At 50.1% G+C, this 22,308-nt stretch overlaps 1 protein-coding gene across 1 annotated transcript; it reads left to right on the top strand.

The window, feature by feature from the left end:
- Window positions 1–2,025: 2,025 nt before the first annotated feature.
- Window positions 2,026–13,941, top strand: LRRN1 (leucine rich repeat neuronal 1). The gene is given in 3 exon segments (XM_075321604.1): window positions 2,026–2,198; window positions 10,935–12,458; window positions 12,461–13,941. Coding segments are annotated over 2 exon segments (2,145 nt in total). The 5' UTR covers window positions 2,026–2,198; window positions 10,935–11,026; the 3' UTR covers window positions 13,174–13,941.
- Window positions 13,942–22,308: the final 8,367 nt, after the last annotated feature.

The following is a 22,308-nucleotide window of genomic DNA, read 5'->3' as shown; positions in this document are numbered from 1 at the left end:
GACACTCGGGGTGCAGGATAATGACACTGACACTGGGGGTGCAGGATAATGACACTGACACTGGAGGTACAGGATAATGACACTGACACTCGGGGTGCAGGATAATGACACTGACACTGGGGGTGCAGGATAATGACGCTGACACTGGGGGTACAGGATAATGACACTGGCACTCGGGGTACAGGATAATGACGCTGACACTGGGGGTACAGGATAATGACGCTGACACTGGGGGTACAGGATAATGACACTGACACTCGGGGTACAGGATAATGACACTGACACTGGGGGTACAGGATAATGACACTGACACTGGGGGTACAGGATAATGATGCTGACACTGGAGGTACAGGATAATGACACTGACACTCGGGGTGCAGGATAATGACACTGACACTGGGGGTACAGAATAATGACACTGACACTGGGAGTACAGAATAATGACACTGACACTGGGGGTACAGGATAATGACGCTGACACTGGGGGTACAGGATAATGACACTGACACTGGAGGTACAGGATAATGACGCTGACACTGGAGGTACAGGATAATGACACTGACACTGGGGGTACAGGATAATGACACTGACACTCGGGGTGCAGGATAATGACACTGACACTGGGGGTACAGAATAATGACACTGACACTCGGGGTACAGGATAATGACACTGACACTCGGGGTACAGGATAATGACACTGACACTCGGGGTGCAGGATAATGACACTGACACTGGGGGTACAGGATAATGACACTGACACTGGGAGTACAGAATAATGACACTGACACTGGGGGTACAGGATAATGACGCTGACACTGGGAATACAGAATAATGACGCTGACACTGGGGGTACAGGATAATGACACTGACACTGGGAATACAGAATAATGACGCTGACACTGGGGGTACAGGATAATGACACTGACACTGGGAGTACAGGATAATGACACTGACACTGGGAGTACAGGATAATGACGCTGACACTGGGGGTACAGGATAATGACACTGACACTGGGAGTACAGGATAATGACACTGACACTGGGAGTACAGGATAATGACACTGACACTGGGGGTACAGGATAATGACGCTGACACTGGAGGTACAGGATAATGACACTGACACTCGGGGTGCAGGATAATGACACTGACACTGGGGGTACAGAATAATGACACTGACACTGGGAGTACAGAATAATGACACTGACACTGGGGGTACAGGATAATGACGCTGACACTGGGGGTACAGGATAATGACACTGACACTGGAGGTACAGGATAATGACGCTGACACTGGAGGTACAGGATAATGACACTGACACTGGGGGTACAGGATAATGACACTGACACTCGGGGTGCAGGATAATGACACTGACACTGGGGGTACAGAATAATGACACTGACACTCGGGGTACAGGATAATGACACTGACACTCGGGGTACAGGATAATGACACTGACACTCGGGGTGCAGGATAATGACACTGACACTGGGAGTACAGAATAATGACACTGACACTGGGGGTACAGGATAATGACGCTGACACTGGAGGTACAGGATAATGACACTGACACTCGGGATACAGGATAATGACACTGACACTCGGGGTGCAGGATAATGACACTTTCTTGGATGATGATGGTTGTTGTTATTTTATCACTTGACATGTTTTTCTGATAAACAATAGAATAGTTGTGACAGGAGGCATTATTCCATTTGTTTATCTCTCCTGGATGATGCTGTGATCAGGATGATGGTTGTTATTGCCGTTATATTTGTGTTACATTTTATTTTCTTTTTGTAAATAAATAATAATAATAGAGATTTCTTCTTGATAATGATTGTGTGTTGTAGATAGTGAATTACCCCAGATGCATCTTGCACATTGTTATTTGTGCGGCTGCAGAAGTTGCGGGCTGCTCCCCACCTGCTCCTCCTCCCGCACCGTCCACTTTCCCAGCCCGAATCTCCCCTCCTCCCGGCCACACAGCCCCCTCCTCCCGGTCACACAGCCCCCTCCTCCCCCATCCATTGTTCGCGGTGCAGATGGAGCTCCCGGCAGCAGCCAATCAGCGCTGAGCAGTGCTGGACTTACCCCGGGGCAGGGGCAGCAGCAGCTCAGTGCTGGAGAAGAGGAGAGGGCAGGTGACATGGGGGCTGCGGGGACAGAGGGGACCTGAAGAACACAACATAGAGGAGGTGAGTGCTGGGTGCGGGCGAGGGCTCACTGGGGCTTTGTGTTTATTGTGTACAGTGCATAACTGCCCATAGAAAGTGCATGGTGTGCAGTGTGTATATGCTGTGAATGGTGTGCAGTGTGTATATGCTGTGCATGGTGTGCAGTGTGTATATGCTGTGCATGGTGTGCAGTGTGTATATGCTGTGCATGGTGTGCAGTGTGTATATGCTGTGAATGGTGTGCAGTGTGTATATGCTGTGCATGGTGTGCAGTGTGTATATGCTGTGAATGGTGTGCAGTGTGTATATGCTGTGCATGGTGTGCAGTGTGTATATGCTGTGCATGGTGTGCAGTGTGTATATGCTGTGAATGGTGTGCAGTGTGTATATGCTGTGCATGGTGTGCAGTGTGTATATGCTGTGCATGGTGTGCAGTGTGTATATGCTGTGCGTGGTGTGCAGTGTGTATATGCTGTGTGTGGTGTGCAGTGTGTATATGCTGTGTGTGGTGTGCAGTGTGTATATGCTGTGCATGGTGTGCAGTGTGTATATGCTGTGCATGGTGTGCAGTGTGTATATGCTGTGCATGGTGTGCAGTGTGTATATGCTGTGCGTGGTGTGCAGTGTGTATATGCTGTGTGTGGTGTGCAGTGTGTATATGCTGTGCGTGGTGTGCAGTGTGTATATGCTGTGCATGGTGTGCAGTGTGTATATGCTGTGTGTGGTGTGCAGTGTGTATATGCTGTGCGTGGTGTGCAGTGTGTATATGCTGTGCATGGTGTGCAGTGTGTATATGCTGTGTGTGGTGTGCAGTGTGTATATGCTGTGTGTGGTGTGCAGTGTGTATATGCTGTGCAGTGTGTATATGCTGTGCATGGTGTGCAGTGTGTATATGCTGTGCATGGTGTGCAGTGTGTATATGCTGTGCATGGTGTGCAGTGTGTATATGCTGTGCATGGTGTGTCGTGTGTATATGCTGTGTGGTGGATGCTGGGCTTTGTATAAGTGCTGTGCCTCACATGTATACAATGTTCTCCTTATACTGTATCACTGCAGGGTATCACAAGGCTGTGTGATTGTGCATATTGTGCAGTGTGTCTGTGTATTCTGCAGTGACTGTGTATATTGTGCAGTGAGACTGTATTGTGCAGTGAGACTGTATTGTGCAGTGTGACTGTATATTGTGCAGTGAGACTGTGTCTTTTGCAGTGAGACTGTGTATTTTGCAGTGTGACTATATTGTGCAGTGTGACTGTGTATTGTGCAGTGTGACTGTGCATTGTGCCTGTATATTGTGCAGAGTGACTGTGTATTGTGCAGTGTGACTGTATATTGTGCATTGAGACTGTGTCTTTTGCAGTAAGACTGTGTATTTTGCAGTGTGACTGTATATTGTGCAGTGTGACTGTGCATTGTGCCTGTATATTGTGCAGAGTGACTGTGTATTGTGCAGTGTGACTGTGTATTGTGTCTGTAGTGTTTTTCCAGTGCAGATGTGTGCAGTGCTTTAGGTATCTGCTGCAGTATTGTGTGTTGGCACTTATTTTATGTATTTGGTGGCTTGTGCACATTGTGTGTAGGGGTGCCATCACTTTTGCACTGGGTTTTGTCAGGTTCTCTGGGGTTGCAGCTGCAGGACTGGTGGGCACTGGTTTGTCAGTCTCGGGGTGTGGATTGTGTGTACTCTCCTGAAATGCTGGGAGTTGTGGTGCCTGGGATGGTGCTGGGACACATGGAGCAGACACTTGGCTGCCTCCGCCTTGTGATCTCAGGCAGCTGCTGCCGATCAGCTCTGCCGCGGATCCGGCGCTGCTGACGGTCCGCACTGCACACGTTACCGCTGATTTCTGCACGGTCCTTTCCTCCACCCAAACCCCGCAAAATGCAACAATCATTCTCAGAAACCAAACAATCGTGTCCTATTGATCTGCCAGGATCGAATCCATTTTTCTGGAGTAGATCAATGGATCCAAAGTGATTTCACAAATCTATAATTCATTTGCACCAATCAGTTCCATAAAGTGATCTTACATTTATTTTCAGGGATCCAGCAGTTTTAGTGTCACTTTTCTTGTAGTTATCTTCCAGTTTAGATCTTTTACCTGACAACTTAGTATGATGAGATCTAGTAGGATCCACCCATTTCAGTTATTTCTAATAATCTGCTCATAGTCCTCAGAATGTTGTGATTACCATTATTATATAAAGGATCTTATATTACATGAAATCACATTGATCTATGGCAGGTTCATCTGGTCATCTGTATTAGTGATCTAGCACTACAGAATCTGGAATCCTGGATCTAAGCACCTTGTGCTCTGCTCCAGGCACTTATTCTTGTGGGATCTTCTCCTGACAAATCCTGAAGACCCAATAATTAATCTGGATCCTTTGACCAGATAGTCATCTAGCGTGATGTGTGACTGGATGGAAGTGATCGCTTATCTGTCACTATATAGAAGTGATCTACTATAATCTACTAGATAGTTGTGATCTAGTGTGATGTGTGACTGGATAGAACAGATCTAATGTCATCATTATCTACCGCTAAATAGAAGTGATCTAGTGTGATAGAAGTGATCTCTTATCATCTGCCACGAGATACAAGTAATTAATATAATCTACTAGATATTTGTGATATAGTGCGTTCTGCCACTGGATAAAAGTGATCTACTGTTATTTACCACTAGATAGAAGTGATCTAGTCTGAGAGAAGTGATCTGTTATCTGCCACTGGATATAAGTGATCTGCTACTAGATAGAAGTGATCTAGTGTGACAGAATGGATCTGTTCTCATCCACCACTGGATAGAAGTGATCTAGGGTGATAGAAGTGATCTGTTATCATCTGCCACATTATATAAGTGATCTACTGCTAGATATAAGTGATTTAATGTAATCTACTAGATAGTTGTGATCTAGTGTCCTTTGCCACTGGATAGAAGTGATCTAGTGTGATAGAACTAATCTCTTTTCACCCACCACTGGATAGAAGTGTTCTGCTAGTAGATAGAAGTGATCTAATGTGATAGAAGGGATCTGTTTTCATCCACCACTGGATAAAAGTGATCTCTTATCATCTGCCACAGATAGAAGTGATCTAGTGTGATAGAATGGATCTATTCTCATCCACCACTGGTTCGAAGTCATCTAGTGTGATAGAAGGGATCTATTATCATCCACTGGATAAAAGTGATCTCTTATAACCTGCCACAGGATATAAGTGGTCTACTGCTAAATAGAAGTTATTTAATGTAATCTACTAGAAAGTAGTGATCTAGTGTGTTCTGCCACTGGATCGAAGTGATCTAATGTGAAAGAAGTGATCTGTTATATAAGTGATATCATCATGCTCCACTGGATAGAAGTGATCTGGTACTAGATAGAAGTCATTTAATGTAATCTACTAGATAGTTGTGATCGAGTGCGTTCTGCCACTAAATAGAATTGGCCAAGTCTGATCTGCCACGCCTCGGATTTGTCAGGCATGACATTCTAGTAACCTCCTAGGGAGGTGCTATGGTGATCTTGTGATGTCCTAGTGATCTTGTTCCATGTGCTAGTGATCTAGTGTACTATCCCACTGATATCTCTAGTTGATCTAATGATGGAGAGTGATCTGCCATATTGTGGACTTCTAGAGATTATATAGTAATCCGGTCACATGAGCTGGTAATCTAGTGTAATCCCTTTCTTTGTGATCTCATGTGATATAGCACCGGGTGGGTTGTGCAGTTGCAGCAGGTATTAGTGAGACCCCGTACATTGCTCTGTAGTTTTGCCCTGATGGTTACACAGGTGCAGAGTTTTGGGGTAAAGCGTGGAACTCGCCACCCCCATATAAATATAAACAGCGGAGATTATAATCCCATGGGAGCCATTTTTCCGCCTTGTGATCTCATCATGGTAACTCACATGGATACAAGTGTTTGTCTCTGGAGTGGGAGTGATGACACCGGCTGCACCCCTGTGTGTGACAGCCACAGCCGGATTATGTGCTATACAGGGGGATTACAGCCTTTATTGCATAGTGGGAAAAAGACACTGTGAAAAAAGGGATCGGGGGATAATCTGAATACTACATTTTTGGAGTAGGGGTAATATTTCAAGCATACTCCAAAAATCCTGTAATATCATGCTAGGGCTTACTTTCGGGGTAGGTCTTATTTTTGGGGAAACATGGTATATTGGGATTCGATATATTAAAGTGAGATTATACATCGTACACTGGGTTTATATATACTGGTAGTATATATTGGGATTATATATAATATAGTGAGATTATACATGGTACACTGGGTTTATATATGGTGTATACTGGGATTATATAGTTTATTACCCTCCTCATTTACCTTCTCTTGCTAAAAAGAGGGTGCGCCCCCTGTAAATCTATTACTCCCTGTTATCAGCAATTACTGGGGAAAGGTGACTGCAAGACAGGTGACTACAATCTATTACTCTCTGTTATCAGCCATTACTGGGGAGAGTTGACTGCAGGACAGGAGACTACATTCTATTACTCCCTGTTATCAGCCATTATTGGGAAGAGGTGACAGTAGGACAGGTGACTACCATCTATTACTCTCTGTTATCAGCCATTACTGGGGATTGTAGGACAGGTGAGTACAATCTATTACTCTCTGTTATCAGCCACTACTTGGGAAAGGCAACTGTAGGATAGGAGACTACAATCTATTACTCCCTATTATCAGCCATTATTGGGGAGAGGTGACAGTACGACAGGTGACTACATTCTATTACATCCTTGTTATCAGCCATTACTGGAGAGAGGTGACTATAGGACAGGTGACTACAATCTATTACTCTCTGTTATCTGCCATTACTGGGGAGAGGTGACTGTAGGACAGGTGAGTACAATCTATTAATCCCTTTTGCAGTGTTTGGGTCCTGGGAACAAATCCCACCAAGGACATTGACAACATCTTCAGACAGTTTGCATGTTCTCCTTGTGTTTGCAGGGATTTCTCTGATTTCCTCCATGTCATACTGATTTATGATTGTGATCCCAATGGGGACAGTGATGATGGTGTCTGTACAGCGCTGTGGAACATGATGGCGCTTTATAAACAGTATAATATTCGGTATTGTGTTTGCAGTAGATTTTCTCTTCCTTTCTTCTCTGGCTTCCTGCAGTTTTACCTTTTCCCCTTTGTGGCACCCTGATGCCCCCTCCTCCTCTTCTGTTGATCACTGATGGGGGTAGTAGTCTTCTGTGCTTGCACTTTGCACCAGTAATGCCCCCACCCTCCCTGTGACTTGCATGGCAATAAGGCACTGCGGCCACATGTCACATGGAGGCGTTTACTGCACAAAGACTCCAGCCAGAAAGTGAGTGATAACAGCCCAGGAGAGCGGGCACCGGGTGTGTGAGGGCACCGCATGGCGAGCAGTGAGCGGCGGCTCCATCCTCCATTGTCCGCTGCCCAGTTCTGCAGAGCGAAGCACAATCCATTCATCCTGCAGCAGAGCTGCTCACACCAGTCCCCACCACTCAGCCCTGTGCCCAGCTGTCACACTACAACTCCCAGCATGCTCTGATAGCTTTCTATGTAAACTTTAGAGCAGTAGTCTCCAACCTGAGGCTACAGCTGTCGAGAACTACAACTCCCAGCATGCTCTGATAGCTTTCTATGTAAACTTTAGAGCAGTAGTCTCCAACCTGAGGCTAGAGCTGTCGAGAACTACAACTCCCAGCATGCTCTGATAGCTTTCTATGTAAACTTTAGGGTAGTATCCAGCCTTAGGCTACAGCTGTGGAGAACTACAACTCCCAGCATGCTCTGATAGCTTTCCATGTAAACTTAAGGGCAGTGATCTCCAGCCCTAGGATATAGCTGTAAAGAACTACAACTCCCAGCATGCTGTGATAGCTTTCTATGTAATCTTTAGAGCAGTAGTCTCCAACCTGAAGCTACAGCTGTGGAGAACTACAACTCCCAGCATGCTCTGATAGCTTTCTATGTAATCTTTAGAGCAGTAGTCTCCAACCTGAGGCTACAGCTGTCGAGAACTACAACTCCCAGCATGCTGTGATAGCTTTCTATGTAATCTTTAGAGCAGTAGTCTCTCCAACCTGAGCTACAGCTGTCGAGAACTACAACTCCCAGCATGCTCTGATAGCTTTCTATGTAAACTTTAGGGTAGTATCCAGCCTTAGGCTACAGCTGTCGAGAACTACAACTCCCAGCATGCTCTGATAGCTTTCTATGTAAACTTTAGAGCAGTAGTCTCCAACCTGAGGCTAGAGCTGTCGAGAACTACTACTCCAGCATGCTCTGATAGCTTTCCATGTAAACTTAAGGGCAGTGATCTCCAGCCCTAGGATATAGCTGTAAAGAACTACAACTCCCAGCATGCTCTGATAGCTTTCTATGTTAAACTTTAGAGCAGTAGTCCTCCAACCTGAGGCTAGAGCTGTTGAGAACTACAACTCCCAGCATGCTCTGGTAGCATTTTGTGAGAAATTTATAGCAATACCCTCCACCCAACTCAACTATTGCAGAACTACAATCCTAGGAAGACTTCACAGCTCTCCATCTTTGTCGACTTTCGAGGAGTCATCTCCATCCTGTGGCTAAGCTATCTGGTCATGTTGGGAGTTGTAGTCTTGCACGGCTGGAGACCACTGCTGTAAAGCCCCTAGACGCTGATGATGAGTGATTTGCAGCTTGCACAGTGACTGGAGCAGAGATCCTCATTCTCCTGTAGGATATTTCACAGTCTGTAGGTCACATCCTTTTCTGTGTAAGACCCTCACACCATGTAAGACCCTCACACCATGTAAGACCCTCACACCATGTAAGACCCTCACACCATGTAAGACCCTCACACCATGTAAGATCCTCACTCCAGGTCTCTCCTTTGTCTGAAGTTATGTCCTCTCCCAAGTCCTGGAGACACAAGCTATGGACCCCCGGGGGTTGAGAGAGTTAATATAGATCAACTATCATTCCGAGCCCCCCCAGGGACCCCCAACTCCCAGCTGTCCGGACATTTGTGTATGAATGGCCTGGTCTCCATCCATGCCCCATTCTTCTGCTTTGATCTCCTAAGATCTCTGTCTTTGGGTTGCACAAATCTGGAGTCTATGTTTATCTACACTTGATACATTTGTAACAAACCTCCACCTGTGAGAAGTAAGGATAGGCTATTAGCCTCTGGACGAAGCCTGGAAGGTTTTTATCTCCTGACAACAGGCCGATATCTTGAAATTGTAATGAAGTGGGACGTAAGTGTACCGCCCGGCGGGCTCGGTTGCGGCCGCCGAGCCGCTTGGATCCGTGCTCGTACTGCGGGTGGTGGCTCGAGCCTCTCACGGACCCGGGGGTCACATCGCTCTGCAAGGGAGTTGGCGCTGCACGTGGGGATTCGGGTGTTTGGTTTGAAGTGATAGTTTGTGACGCCACCCACGGGTTGTGGTGATTGTAGACACCACCGCTGCGGTGAAGGTGTGGGGACCCCTGGGAGCAGTGTGGTAGCGCAGCTCGGTGTTGACCCCTCCGTGGGTAGGGGATGTTGGTCCGGCGGGCCGAGGTCCGGGTGCAGGGTATAGTGTTGCGGTGCGGTGCGGTGCGGCGCGGCGCGGTGCCTGATGGCACTGGTGTACTCACTCTGACACAAGACACTGGAGTCTCTGGTAAACCAAACGGAGTGATGAACGGGGCCTACAGCCGGCTGCAGCTTTTCTCAGATTAGGTTGGTAATGTCCGTCTTTCTCCTGCACCTCTGTGTGTGAATCTTGACTCCTATGCCTAGGCACCAGTAGTCCGCTCCCCGACGTGTATCTGTCGTAGGTGCCTGTTTGCCTGCAGACGCTGGCCCTTTGTATCTCTTGCCGTTGGCGGTGGCACTTATCTGGAATGGTTGGGCTGTTGCCTTCATTCGGGACTTAGGTGGGAATGAACCCCTGAGGTCCAGACCGCAATCAGTTAATTTGACTATGGTGGTGGCTTCTAGCCTAGTTCGGGGTCTGAGTACCCTGCCTGGTGCTCCGGTATCCAGTTGGCTCCCCGGTTCGGTTCCGGCGGGCCACTACCATGTCCTGGTCCCTTACGGTTCCGCCGGTCGTTTTCTCGGTCTCCTGCAGGCGGCCACTACAGTCTGCCTCCTTGCCAGTGGCGACTGGGCTACAACCCAGCCACCTGGTAGTCTCTGGGCAGCCTGGACACAGGACTGCCCGTGAACTTGAACTTGACTCTTCCAGAGCCTGAGCTAGAACCGACTACACTACTTGGGTTCCCGCCTCCAGGCCTGTGAACTCCTCGGTGGGTGGAGCCAACCGCCTGGCTCCACCCCCCTGGTGTGGACATCAAACCTGGAGGGTGGTGACAAGGCTTTTAAGTTTGACTGATGTCACCTAACTGGGAAAGGGGGGGTGGTGGTGTTGTGTGTGACTACCTGGGACGACCTTGATAGTCCAGGACGTCACATAAGGACTTTTGCAATCTTGCAGATGGAGGCCTACATCCATCCGTAGTGGAGGATAGTTACAAAGATGGAGGTCCTGTCACATCCATACACAGACAACATATGGATTTCCACAGAGATGGTGTAATACCTCATGTTTCCTATGGGGGCGCTGTAGGGGTATTAAATACTTGTTTCGCTGCTGTGATTGTCGGAGGACACTTCTAACCAGAAGCAGAAGACCCCTTTATGAAAACCCTGCCTTATAGTAATTTGTGATTTCTGTGCATTTTTTAATAGGACCTAACATTCCCCTCTGTTTTATTTTAGGTCGGATCCAGGGAAGGAAGAAAATCGGGATTGTGATTCTGAACTGCTTTGACCCAGTTTTCTGCATCTTGAGGGTCTCGTGGGGCAGGGCCATGGCCTGCAGGAAGAGTCTTGTGCTGACGTCTTACAGGGTCTTGCTTGGATTTCTCATCAGTTCGTTTTCAGGATCTCGAGCCGAGTGTCCCCAGCTCTGTGTATGTGGTAACCGGCCGTGGTTCACCCCACAGTCCACCTACCGCGAGGCAAAAACTGTGGACTGCAACGACTTGCGTCTGGTCAAGATCCCGGCCAACCTTTCTGCTGACACCCAGGTCCTTCTCCTACAGAGCAACAACATCGAGCGGACTAATGGAGAACTTCAGCAACTGGCGAACTTAACGGAGCTGGACCTTTCCCAGAATAACATCAGCTCCATCCAAGACGTGGGTCTGGCCAATCTCAGCCAGCTCACCACCCTGCACCTGGAGGAGAACCAAGTCTTTGAGATGATGGACTATTGTCTGCAGGACTTGACCAACCTGGAGGAGCTCTACATCAACCACAATCAGCTGAGCTCCATCTCACCTAGTGCCTTTGCCGGACTGCGCAGTTTACTCCGCCTGCACCTAAACTCGAATAAACTGCGGATTATTGACAGCCGTTGGTTTGAGTCCACCCCGAATCTGGAGATACTGATGATTGGGGAGAACCCAGTCATTGGTATACTAGACCTAAATTTCCAGCCACTAGCCAACCTGAGGAGCCTGGTTTTGGCGGGCATGTACCTGAGCGATATTCCCGGGAACGCCTTTCTAGGGTTGGACAATCTGGAGAGCTTATCATTCTATGACAATAAGCTCAGTAATGTTCCCCAGGTGGCTCTACAAAAACTCCCCAACCTCAAATTCTTGGATCTTAATAAGAATCCCATCCGAAAGGTTCAGGAAGGAGACTTTAAGAACATGCTGCGCTTGAAGGAGCTTGGGATCAACAACATGGCGGAGCTGGTGTCCCTGGACCGGTTTGCCCTTGACAATCTCCCCGAATTAACCAAACTTGAAGCTACAAACAATCCCAAACTGTCCTATATCCACCGTTCTGCCTTCCGAAATGTGCCTACCCTGGAGAGCCTGATGCTCAACAACAACGCCCTGAACTCCGTGTACAAGGGGACGGTGGAGTCGCTGCCCAACCTGCGGGAAATCAGTATCCACAGTAACCCACTACGATGCGACTGCATCCTACACTGGATGGCTTCCAACCAGACCACCATCCGGTTTATGGAGCCGCTGTCCATGTTTTGTGCTTTGCCCCCCGAATATCGAGGTCAGTCTGTGAAAGAGGCGCTGGCCCAAGACCCGGCCGGAGAGCAGTGCTTACCCATGATATCTCCGGACACCTTCCCCAGCCATCTTAGCTTGGACCTTGGCATGACCATTGCTTTAGATTGCAGAGCAATGGCCGAACCTGAGCCCGATATCTATTGGGTTACCCCCATGGGACATAAGGTCACCACAGAAACCTTGTCTGATAAGTATCGCTTGAGTGGGAAGGGACACTCCAGATCAGCAATGTACAGGTGGAGGACTCGGGGCGTTATACGTGTGTGGCACAAAACTCAGAAGGAGCGGACACCCGGGTGGCCACACTGCGCATTAATGGGACCCTCCTGGATGGGTCTCAGGCTCTGCGGCTTTACGTGCAGCAGACGGAGGCCAGTTCAGTCCTGGTGTCCTGGAAGGTGAGCTCCAGCGTCCTGGCTTCTAACCTAAAGTGGTCTTCAGCCACGATGAAGATCGACAATCCGCACATCACATACACGGCTCGCGTTCCCGCTGACGTCCACGAGTACAATCTGACCCATCTCCAACCCGCCACAGAGTACGAAGTGTGTCTGACCGTCTCCGGTCTCCATCAACAAGCCCAACGCGCATGCATCAATGTCACCACCAAGGGCATGTCCTACTCGCTAGCCATCAGTGACCAGGAGACCAGCGCCGCTCTGGCCGCCGTCATGGGTTCACTTTTCGCCCTCATCAGTTTCGCTTCTGTCACTGTTTACGCAGCGAAACGATTCCAGAGGAAAAACTATCGTCATTCCCTGAAGAAGTACATGCAGAAGACGTCCTCCATCCCCCTGAATGAGCTGTACCCCCCGCTCATCAGCCTGTGGGAGGGCGACAGCGAGAAGGACAAAGATGGCACTGTGGAGACTAAAGCCTCCCAGGTGGACACGTCCCGGAGCTACTACATGTGGTAACTCCAGATAGAGACGTCTGAGCAGAGCACAAAGACTGATGGAGAAGACTACAACTCCCACCATGGCCTCTTAGATTCCCCCTTATGTCCCCTTCTGTCTTTCATTTTTTTTTCCTCCTCTTTGTCTATACTGCCCGGCCAGAAAACCAGGAATGGCTGCCAAATGTGAGCCGCTGCCGCCTGAATAGCCGCCTGTTGGTCCCGATTCAAGCTGAAGACGCTTGTCAATGGCTGAGCGCCCATTTAATCCCTCTAAGAGCGAGAGGCAGGAAAGTGTCGAGACTCCCAGAATGTGCAATCTCATCAGAGATGAATAAATCCTTACAGCAGAGATGGCATAGGCACAGCCAGGGGCGTAGCTGGCAGGGGGCATGGGCCATGGGTGCCAGCACTGCATACCCATAGGGAATAGATGCAAAGGGGCACTCCACCTAACCCTATGGGCCAGGCTTGGCATTTTGCATCTTGGTCCTTGCAGTTCTCACTCTTTGTATTCGTTGACCTTGGAGATGACAGAGCTGCTTCCTTGATTCCAGTGTATTAAATGCATGGATGGCAGCAGATCTGTGTCGTGTTCAAGGCACAATGTAGAAACACATACAGAATGGCGGCTTCCAATAGGCTCCAGTATCCACCCAAATTGTTCCTCAGCGGGGATGGCTGCAATAAGTGGAGGACCTTAGCGTTCTGCTACATCCAAGGTGGGGACCGTAGGAAGGATGGATGGGGGCACATCTAGGGTTGGGACTGTAGGAAGGAAGGGGGCATATCCAGGGTGGGGGACTGTAGGGAGGATGGATGGGGGCATATCCAGGGTGGGGACTGTAGGAAGGAAGGATGGGGGCATATCCAGGGTGGGGACTGTAGGAAGGAAGGATGGGGGCATATCTAGGGTGGGGATTGTAGGAAGGAAGGAAGGGGGCATATCCAGGGTGGGGACTGTAGGAAGGAAGGAAGGGGGCATATCCAGGGTGGGGACTGTAGGAAGGAAGGAAGGGGGCATATCCAGGGTGGGGACTGTAGGAAGGAAGGATGGGGGCATATCTAGGGTGGGGATTGTAGGAAGGATGGATGGGGGCACATCCAGGGTGGGGACTGCAGGAAGGAAGGATGTGGGGCATATCTAGGGTGGGGATTGTAGGAAGGATGGATGGGGGCATATCTAGGGTGGGGACTGTAGGAAGGAAGGATGGGGGCATATCTAGGGTGGGGACTGTAGGAAGGATGGATGGGGACATATCCAGGGTGGGGACTGTAGGGAGGATAAATGGGGGCATATCCAGGGTGGGGACTGTAGGAAGGAAGGATGGGGGCATATCTAGGGTGGGGACTGTAGGAAGGATGGATGGGGACATATCCAGGGTGGGGACTGTAGGGAGGATAAATGGGGGCATATCCAGGGTGGGGACTGTAGGAAGGAAGGATGGGGGCATATCTAGGGTGGGGACTGTAGGAAGGATGGATGGGGGCATATCCAGGGTGGGGACTGTAGGGAGGATGGATGGGGGCATATCCAGGGTGGGGACTGTAGGAAGGTTGGATGGGGGCATATCCAGGGTGGAGACTGTAGGAAGGTTGGATGGGGGCATATCCAGGGTGGAGACTGTAGGAAGGAAGGATGGGGGCACATCCAGGGTGGGGACTGTAGGAAGGAAGGATGGCGGCCCATCCAGGGTGGAGACTGTAGGAAGGAAGGATGGGGGCACATCCAGGGTGGGGACTGTAGGAAAGAAGGATGGCGGCCCATCCAGGGTGGAGACTGTAGGAAGGAAGGATGGGGGCACATCCAGGGTGGGGACTGTAGGAAGGATGGATGGGGGCACGTCCAGGGTGGAGACTGTAGGAAGGATGGATGGGGGCACATCGAAGTTGGGGACTGTAGGAAGGATGGGGGCATATCTAGGGTGGGGATTGTAGGAAGGATGGATGGGGGCATATCCAGGGTGGGGACTGTAGGGAGGATGGATGGGGGCATATCCAGGGTGGGGACTGTAGGGAGGATGGATGGGGGCATATCCAGGGTGGGGACTGTAGGGAGGATGGATGGGGGCACATCCAGGATGGAGACTGTAGGAAGGATGGATGGGGGCACATCCAGGGTGGGGACTGTAGGAGGGATGGATGGGGGCACATCCAGGGTGGGGACTGTAGGAAGGATGGATGGGGGCACATCCAGGGTGGGGACTGTAGGAAGGATGGATGGGGGCATATCCAGGGTGGGGACTGTAGGGAGGATGGATGGGGGCATATCCAGGGTGGGGACTGTAGGGAGGATGGATGGGGGCATATCCAGGGTGGGGACTGTAGGGAGGATGGATTGGGGCACATCCAGGGTGGGGACTGTAGGGAGGATGGATGGGGGCATATCCAGGGTGGGGACTGTAGGGAGGAGGAGGATGGATGGGGGCACATCCAGGGTGGGGACTGTAGGAAGGATGGATGGGGGCATATCCAGGGTGGGGACTGTAGGGAGGATGGATGGGGCACATCCAGGGTGGAGACTGTAGGAAGGATGGATGGGGGCATATCCAGGATGGAGACTGTAGGAAGGATGGATGGGGGCATATCCAGGGTGGGGACTGTAGGAAGGATGGATGGGGGCATATCCAGGGTGGGGACTGTAGGGAGGAGGAGGATGGATGGGGGCACATCCAGGGTGGGGACTGTAGGAAGGATGGATGGGGGCATATCCAGGGTGGGGACTGTAGGGAGGATGGATGGGGCACATCCAGGGTGGAGACTGTAGGAAGGATGGATGGGGGCATATCCAGGATGGAGACTGTAGGAAGGATGGATGGGGGCATATCCAGGGTGGAGACTGTAGGAAGGATGGATCGGGGCACATCGAGGGTGGGGACTGTAGGAAGGATGGATGGGGGCGCATCTACCCCCCTAAAAATAATTCTGGGACCATCAGCTCAGCATTGTGCAACGGACAGCAGCTATTGTCCTCTGTTGTCACCTGTTTTCACCTGAGTTTCTGGCCGGACAGCACAGCGACGCGTTTCGGTGTCTTTTCCATTCAGTTCATCCTGGATCATTTTGGTTTTTGGTGTATCGCAGCTTTATCATGGATGAAGATTTGTTTCCAAATTATTTCCCCATTTTTAGATCCCCCCCCCTACTATTTTGGCAAAGGGCTGATTTATAAAGCGGCCGGCGCGCCATGTGAACACTTGTTGAATTGGCGCGAGCAGAAGGAAAACCCGGAGGAACAAAGACTCTGCCCAAAACGTAGAAAATCCGCCTCCGCCCCCCAACAAGTGAACTGACTGTATCGTTGTATCAACTTATTCTCTGGAATTTTTGGGGGGAACCTAAACCCCCTTTTGTAGTAGACGATTAAGGCTTCATGTAGAGCTGTCTTAGCAATACGTCCCCTCTCGGCCCGGAGAGGATTTACCTGCACCCTCCTCGCTTCCACCGGCAGCCGTTCCTAATACACAGGCCGGACGAGTACTTGATGTCACCAGTTCCTAGAAAAGAGCCATAATAACCGACTGTGTCCCTCTGACAGTTCTTCTGGGCAGAGGAATGGCTGCCACTGCTGCATGCGTAGACGACGGGTGCCCTTTAAGGACTTTTCCATCCTGAGTATCGCGCGTGAGAGATGAGCGACTGCTTCCGAAAATGTCTCATTTCTTCGCCACATTAACGGTTTTTGATAACATTACAAGGTGCATCGAGACCTCAGGAAGAAAATCACCGTTTCAGGAGCGGCGGCGGCGGCCGCTTGTCACATGACTGTTACCGCATGTCACCTCCCTCGTTAAAGCACAACGTCACACTACACGCCGCGCCTAGTAACACGGTAGAGAGTAGCGTACGGCTCACCCCACCCCGAATGCCATCTAATGCCGAGCAATGGTAGAGCCGCTAGATTCTGTACAGTATGCTGTTTTCTATATAAAATAAACCGTTTTTCACACTGAGTGATGTGAAATCATTCTGGGTACTGTGAAACTACAACTCCCATCATGCCCTGGTAGCTGTATGCAGTTATATGACACTGGGAGTTGTAGTTCCCCAGCAGCTCCATTGATAATGTGCAGGTATCAGAATGACCAGCAGGTGGCGCTGCTCACTATGAGTCATTGTTAACACTTTGTAACATGACAGCTGTCAATCATGACATCAGATCCCTGTGATAACACTTCCTGGCCGGGGATGTGTCTGTTCTGGGATTCTGATAATGTTCTGCTTAATCAGACTGAGGTGAGAATTAAACATTATTCGCGGCTGCTGCCCCCAGTGATTCCCCCGGGGTCACACAGCGAGTTACTGCAGGAGGAGGCTGGGTGTCGTATGGTCATTTCTCACTTTTCTATTTTAAAATGTTTCATTAACAACAAAAACCCAAAGGAGAAAATGGAAAAGAAAACAAGACAAAACTAGTGTATCAAGGCTGCTTTCACACATCCGGTTTGAGCCGTGCGGCTCAATCCGGCCGTGAAACCTATGCAACGGATGCGGCGAAACCACCCCATCCTTTGCATAAGTTTTTTACATGCGGCCCGTCCGGTTTTTGCCGCATCGCGCCGCATCCGGCATCCATAGGGATGCATTGGGAAAAGCGCCGCATCGGCCGGATGCGGCGCGATGCGTTTTTTCTTTGCCGCACAAAAAAACGTGCCAGGCAACGTTCCATCCGGCTGCCGCATCGGCTAAATCTGCTGTATGCGGCAAAAACCGGACGGAACGCAAGGCCATGCGGCACAATGCGGCACTAATTAAAGTCTATGCAGGAAAAACGCAACCGGCAGCAAAAAAAAAACGGTTGCGTTTTTCCTGCAAAGTGCCGGATTGTGCCGCATAGCAAAAAACGGAGGTGTGAAAGCAGCCTAAGCCTATCATATGTGTTATCTGCTGCTGAGCCATGTATTTAATCCTGTCATAAGGCTACATTCACACATCAGTTTTTTTTCCATCAGGTACAATCCGGAAAAAAAGATTTGCATTGTTACCGGATTGTACCTGATGGCTTTGCGTTGCATCCGTTTTTTTCCGGATGCGGCAAAATTAGTTAAAGCAGCGGCCGGAGGCAACGTAGCTTGCAACTTTTTTTTGTCTGGCAAAAAAACCGCATCGCGCCGGATCCGGCTGCTGCGGCGCATTTTTCAATGCATGCCTATGGACGCCGGATGCGGCGCGATGTGGAAAAAACCGCATCCGGCCACCGCATGCGGTTTTTTCCACTGCGCATGCTCAGTAGCATGCCGCAACCGGAAAAAAACGGACGGGCCGCATGTAAAAACTTATGCAAAGGATGCGGTGTTTTTGCCGCATCCGTTGCATAGGTTTCACAGCCGGATTGAGCCACACTGCTCAAACCGGATGTGTGAAAGTAGCCTAAGTGATACTGTCTGCTGAGCTGTGTATCTAATCCTCTCCTGTGTGATACTGTCTGCTGAGCTGTGTATCTAATCCTATCCTGTGTGATACTGTCTGCTGAGCTGTGTATCTAATCCTATGTGATACTGTCTGCTGAGCTGTGTATCTAATCATATCCTGTGTGATACTGTCTGCTGAGCTGTGTATCTAATCATATCCTGTGTGATACTGTTAACTGAGCTGTGTATCTAATACTCTCCTGTGTGATACTGTCTGCTGAGCTGTGTATCTAATCATATCCTGTGTGATACTGTCTGCTGAGCTGTGTATCTAATCCTATCCTGTGTGATACTGTCTGTGAGCTGTGTATCTAATCATATCCTCTGTGATACTGTCTGCTGAGCTGTGTATCTAATCCTCTCCTGCGTGATACTGTCTGCTGAGCTGTGTATCTAATCATATCCTCTGTGATACTGTCTGCTGAGCTGTGTATTTAATACTCTCCTGTGTGATACTGTCTGCTGAGCTGTGTATCTAATACTCTCATGTGTGATACTGTCTGCTGAGCTGTGTATCTAATCATATCCTCTGTGATACTGTCTGCTGAGCTGAGTATCTAAGTCTCACATGTGATACATTACCAGTGAGCCGCACAGCACTATAACACCCAGCATGTAATGATACTGAATATCTTTATAAGCCCGGTATCTGCTCCTGGTGGTCGGTGTTAGTGCTCGCTGCGGTGCTGTTTCTGTGTCTCGGGGCCGCAGGGCGGCAGGCGATCGATACGGTGTAATGGACGCGCTCGGCCGCACGATACGTCTTAGTTTACATTATTGTTTCTCTCTGGATATAGAGGTTCTGTGCCGCTCATCTCCTCGGGGCTAATAAAAGAAGCGGCCGCCGTCCATCACTGCAAGAGGGGTATGAAGAGGGAGGATAATTCACATGTATAGCTGCAAGTGAGGACAAAAGTATGAGACAGCAAGGGACGCGCAGAGGAGAGGGGCAGAGGAGAGGGGAAGAGGAGAGGGGAAGGGGCAAAGGAGGAGAGAGGAAGGGGCAGAGAAGAGGGGGAGAGGAGAGGGGAAGGGGTAGAAAAGAGGGGAAGGGTCATATGAGAGGGGAGAGGGGAAGAGGAGAGAGGAAGGGGCAGAAAAGAGGGGAAGGGGTTAGAGGAGCGGGGAAAGGGGTAGAGGAGAGGGGACAGAGGAGAAGGGGCAGAGAAGAGGGGAAGAGGTAGAAAAGGGGGGAAGGGTCAGATGAGAGAGGGAGAGGGGAAGGGGCAGAGAAGAAGGGAAGGGAGAGAGGAAGGGGCAGATGAGAGAGGAAGGGGCAGATGAGAGTGGAATGGGCAGAGGAAAATGGAAGAGGCAGAGGAGAGGGGAAGAGGCAGAAGAAAGGGGAATGGGCAGAGAAGAGGCGAAGGGGTAGAGGAGATGGGAAGAGGAGAGGGGAAGGGGCAGAGAAGAGGGGAAGGGGTAGAGGAAGAGGAGAGGGGAAGGGGCAGAGAAGAAGGGAAGGGAGAGAGGAAGGGGCAGAGAAGAGGGGAAGGGGCAGATGAGAGTGGAATGGGCAGAGGAAAGTGGAAGAGGCAGAGGAGAGGGGAAGAGGCAGAAGAAAAGGGAATGGGCAGAGAAGAGGGGAAGGGGTAGAGGAGATGGTAAGAGGAGAGGGGAAGGGGCAGATGAGAGAGGAAAAAGAGAGGGGAGGGGAAGGGAGAGAGGAAGAGGAGAGGGGAAGGGGCAGAGAAGATGGGAAGGGTCAGGACAAAGGAAGAGGAGAGGAGAAGGGGCAGAAGAGAGAGGAAGAGGCAGAGAATAGAGGAATGGGTAGAGGAAATGGAGAGGGGAAGGGGCAGAAGAGAGGGGAGAGGGCAGAGGAGAGAGGAAGGGGCAGAGGAGAGGGGAAGGGGCAGAGAAAAGGGGAAGGGGTAAGGGATACGGGAAGGAGCAGAGGAGAGAGGATGGGGAAGAGGAGAGGGAAAGAGGTGAGGGGTAGAAGAGAGAGGAAGGGGCAGAGAAGAGGGGAAGGGGTAAAGGATACGGGAAGGGGCAAAAGAGAGGGAAAGGGCAGAGGAGAGGGGAAGAGGAGAGGGGAAGAGGAGAGTGGAAGGGGCAATTTGTGGCCAATTGCACTTAACATATTCGGCATAAAAGTGGCCAACCACTGAGACGCAGCAGTGGAGAGCAGGACGGTGAGTACTGCCCGATTTTGCTATTTTACATGAATTATACCATTGCTGGGGCTTTTATTTTAAAAGTGGAAAACTCACTTAAATTAGGGAGAATCATTCTCATTGTTGTGTCTGTGGGGCTGACACCTGTCCTGCAGTAGTTCCTCCTGTCAGTGAATCTTTTAAAGTGTTCAGTGGTAGCAATGGAGGACAAAGACGCAAGAGGGCCCCAGTGCTAGAACAATATAGGGGCCCTCTGCCGTCCTGTAGCTTCTCATAGTGCACAATTCCTCCTGCTTTGGAGCTGGTGGTGGCCCCTGACCTCTTGGGCCCCAGGCTGCACCATCGATATGCCCGCCCTTGGGTGGTAGATCTAAACAGCACATCGGGTTAATGAAAGGCGCACCCTACAGCGAGACCCCCCCTTTCTCCCCCTCCCCCCTCGCTGCGCGCCATCATTAATCATCAGACATGGCTTTACTCTCTCCGCCAAATTCTGTAATTAGACAAACGAGGTCTCAATGGTGAAATTTCTCAGCAGTTTATTAATCCTAAACTGAATGTGAATTGTGGAAATCTCCAGGCGCGGAGTGTTGGGGTCTCTTCATCTCCCCGTGTTGCCTGGAAACGGTTTTTATAAAATGGTTTTAAATCTAATGTTTACATAATAAAGTGATACGAGGATAAGGCCAGCGCTCCGCACACAGCGCAAGCTGCAACACTCCGACACCTGCGAACAATCATTTTACCCCAAATCTGATGAGGTAGAAATGTTTCTGTGTAACTTTAGTGATGCAGAAGGACTCGTCTTATCTTCTACTCCAGTCACATCCAGAGCTGCATTCACAATGGGGATAGTGATGGTGACGATAGTGATAGTGATGATGATGGTGCTGGCCTCTTTATCTTCCCAGAGACGGGCGGTATTTTTAGCTGCCGGTTATTGATGCCGGGCTATTAGCCACATTAGGAATGCAATTAAAATGAAAACAAATAATGAGCGGCTTAATTACCCTTGAAGCTGCAGCCAGAATGTGCTGTAACATTCAGGCGACTTTCATCTCATCCCATCTCTGCCGGAAGCTGCAGTGTGCGACCCGAGGATGGAGCCGCGAAATGCACCCAAAATCCTCACCGTGTGCACCATCAGACAGAAAAGGGCCCCTGTGCAAGAACAGTATATGGGCCCTCTGCAGCCCAAGAGCTCGCAAAAATGCATTGGATTTAGAAATGGGCCCCTGACCTCTGTGGGCCCCCGTGCGGCTGCACAGGTTGCACCAATGATTTGTCCGCCCCTGGTTTGCACGTGTGACGCCCTGGACCCCAGGGGTCACAGGTCGCTACACAACATCATACACCCCCCCTTCCCTGAACAGGTCACACCAGTCACACATAAAACCCTTGTTGCCACCCTCCAGGGTTGATGTCCACACCAGGTGGGGCGGAGCCAGGCGGTTGGCCCCACCCACCGAGGAGTTCACAGGCCTGGAGGTGGGAAAACACAACAGTTGAGTTCAGTCAGTGAGAGTCCCGTTGTGGGCAGTAGAGTGAGTGAGGAGTGAAAACTGTGGGTGTCTGGGTGAGAGCCCAGGTGTCGCGGGCGGAGGAGGGGACGCTGCGCTCTCCCAC

Source organism: Anomaloglossus baeobatrachus, chromosome 8, assembly GCF_048569485.1.
Source record: "Anomaloglossus baeobatrachus isolate aAnoBae1 chromosome 8, aAnoBae1.hap1, whole genome shotgun sequence".
NCBI classification, from domain to species: Eukaryota; Metazoa; Chordata; class Amphibia; order Anura; family Aromobatidae; genus Anomaloglossus; species Anomaloglossus baeobatrachus.
Note: the sequence above shows the minus strand (reverse complement) of the source record. Positions and strands in the feature narration are given on the sequence as shown.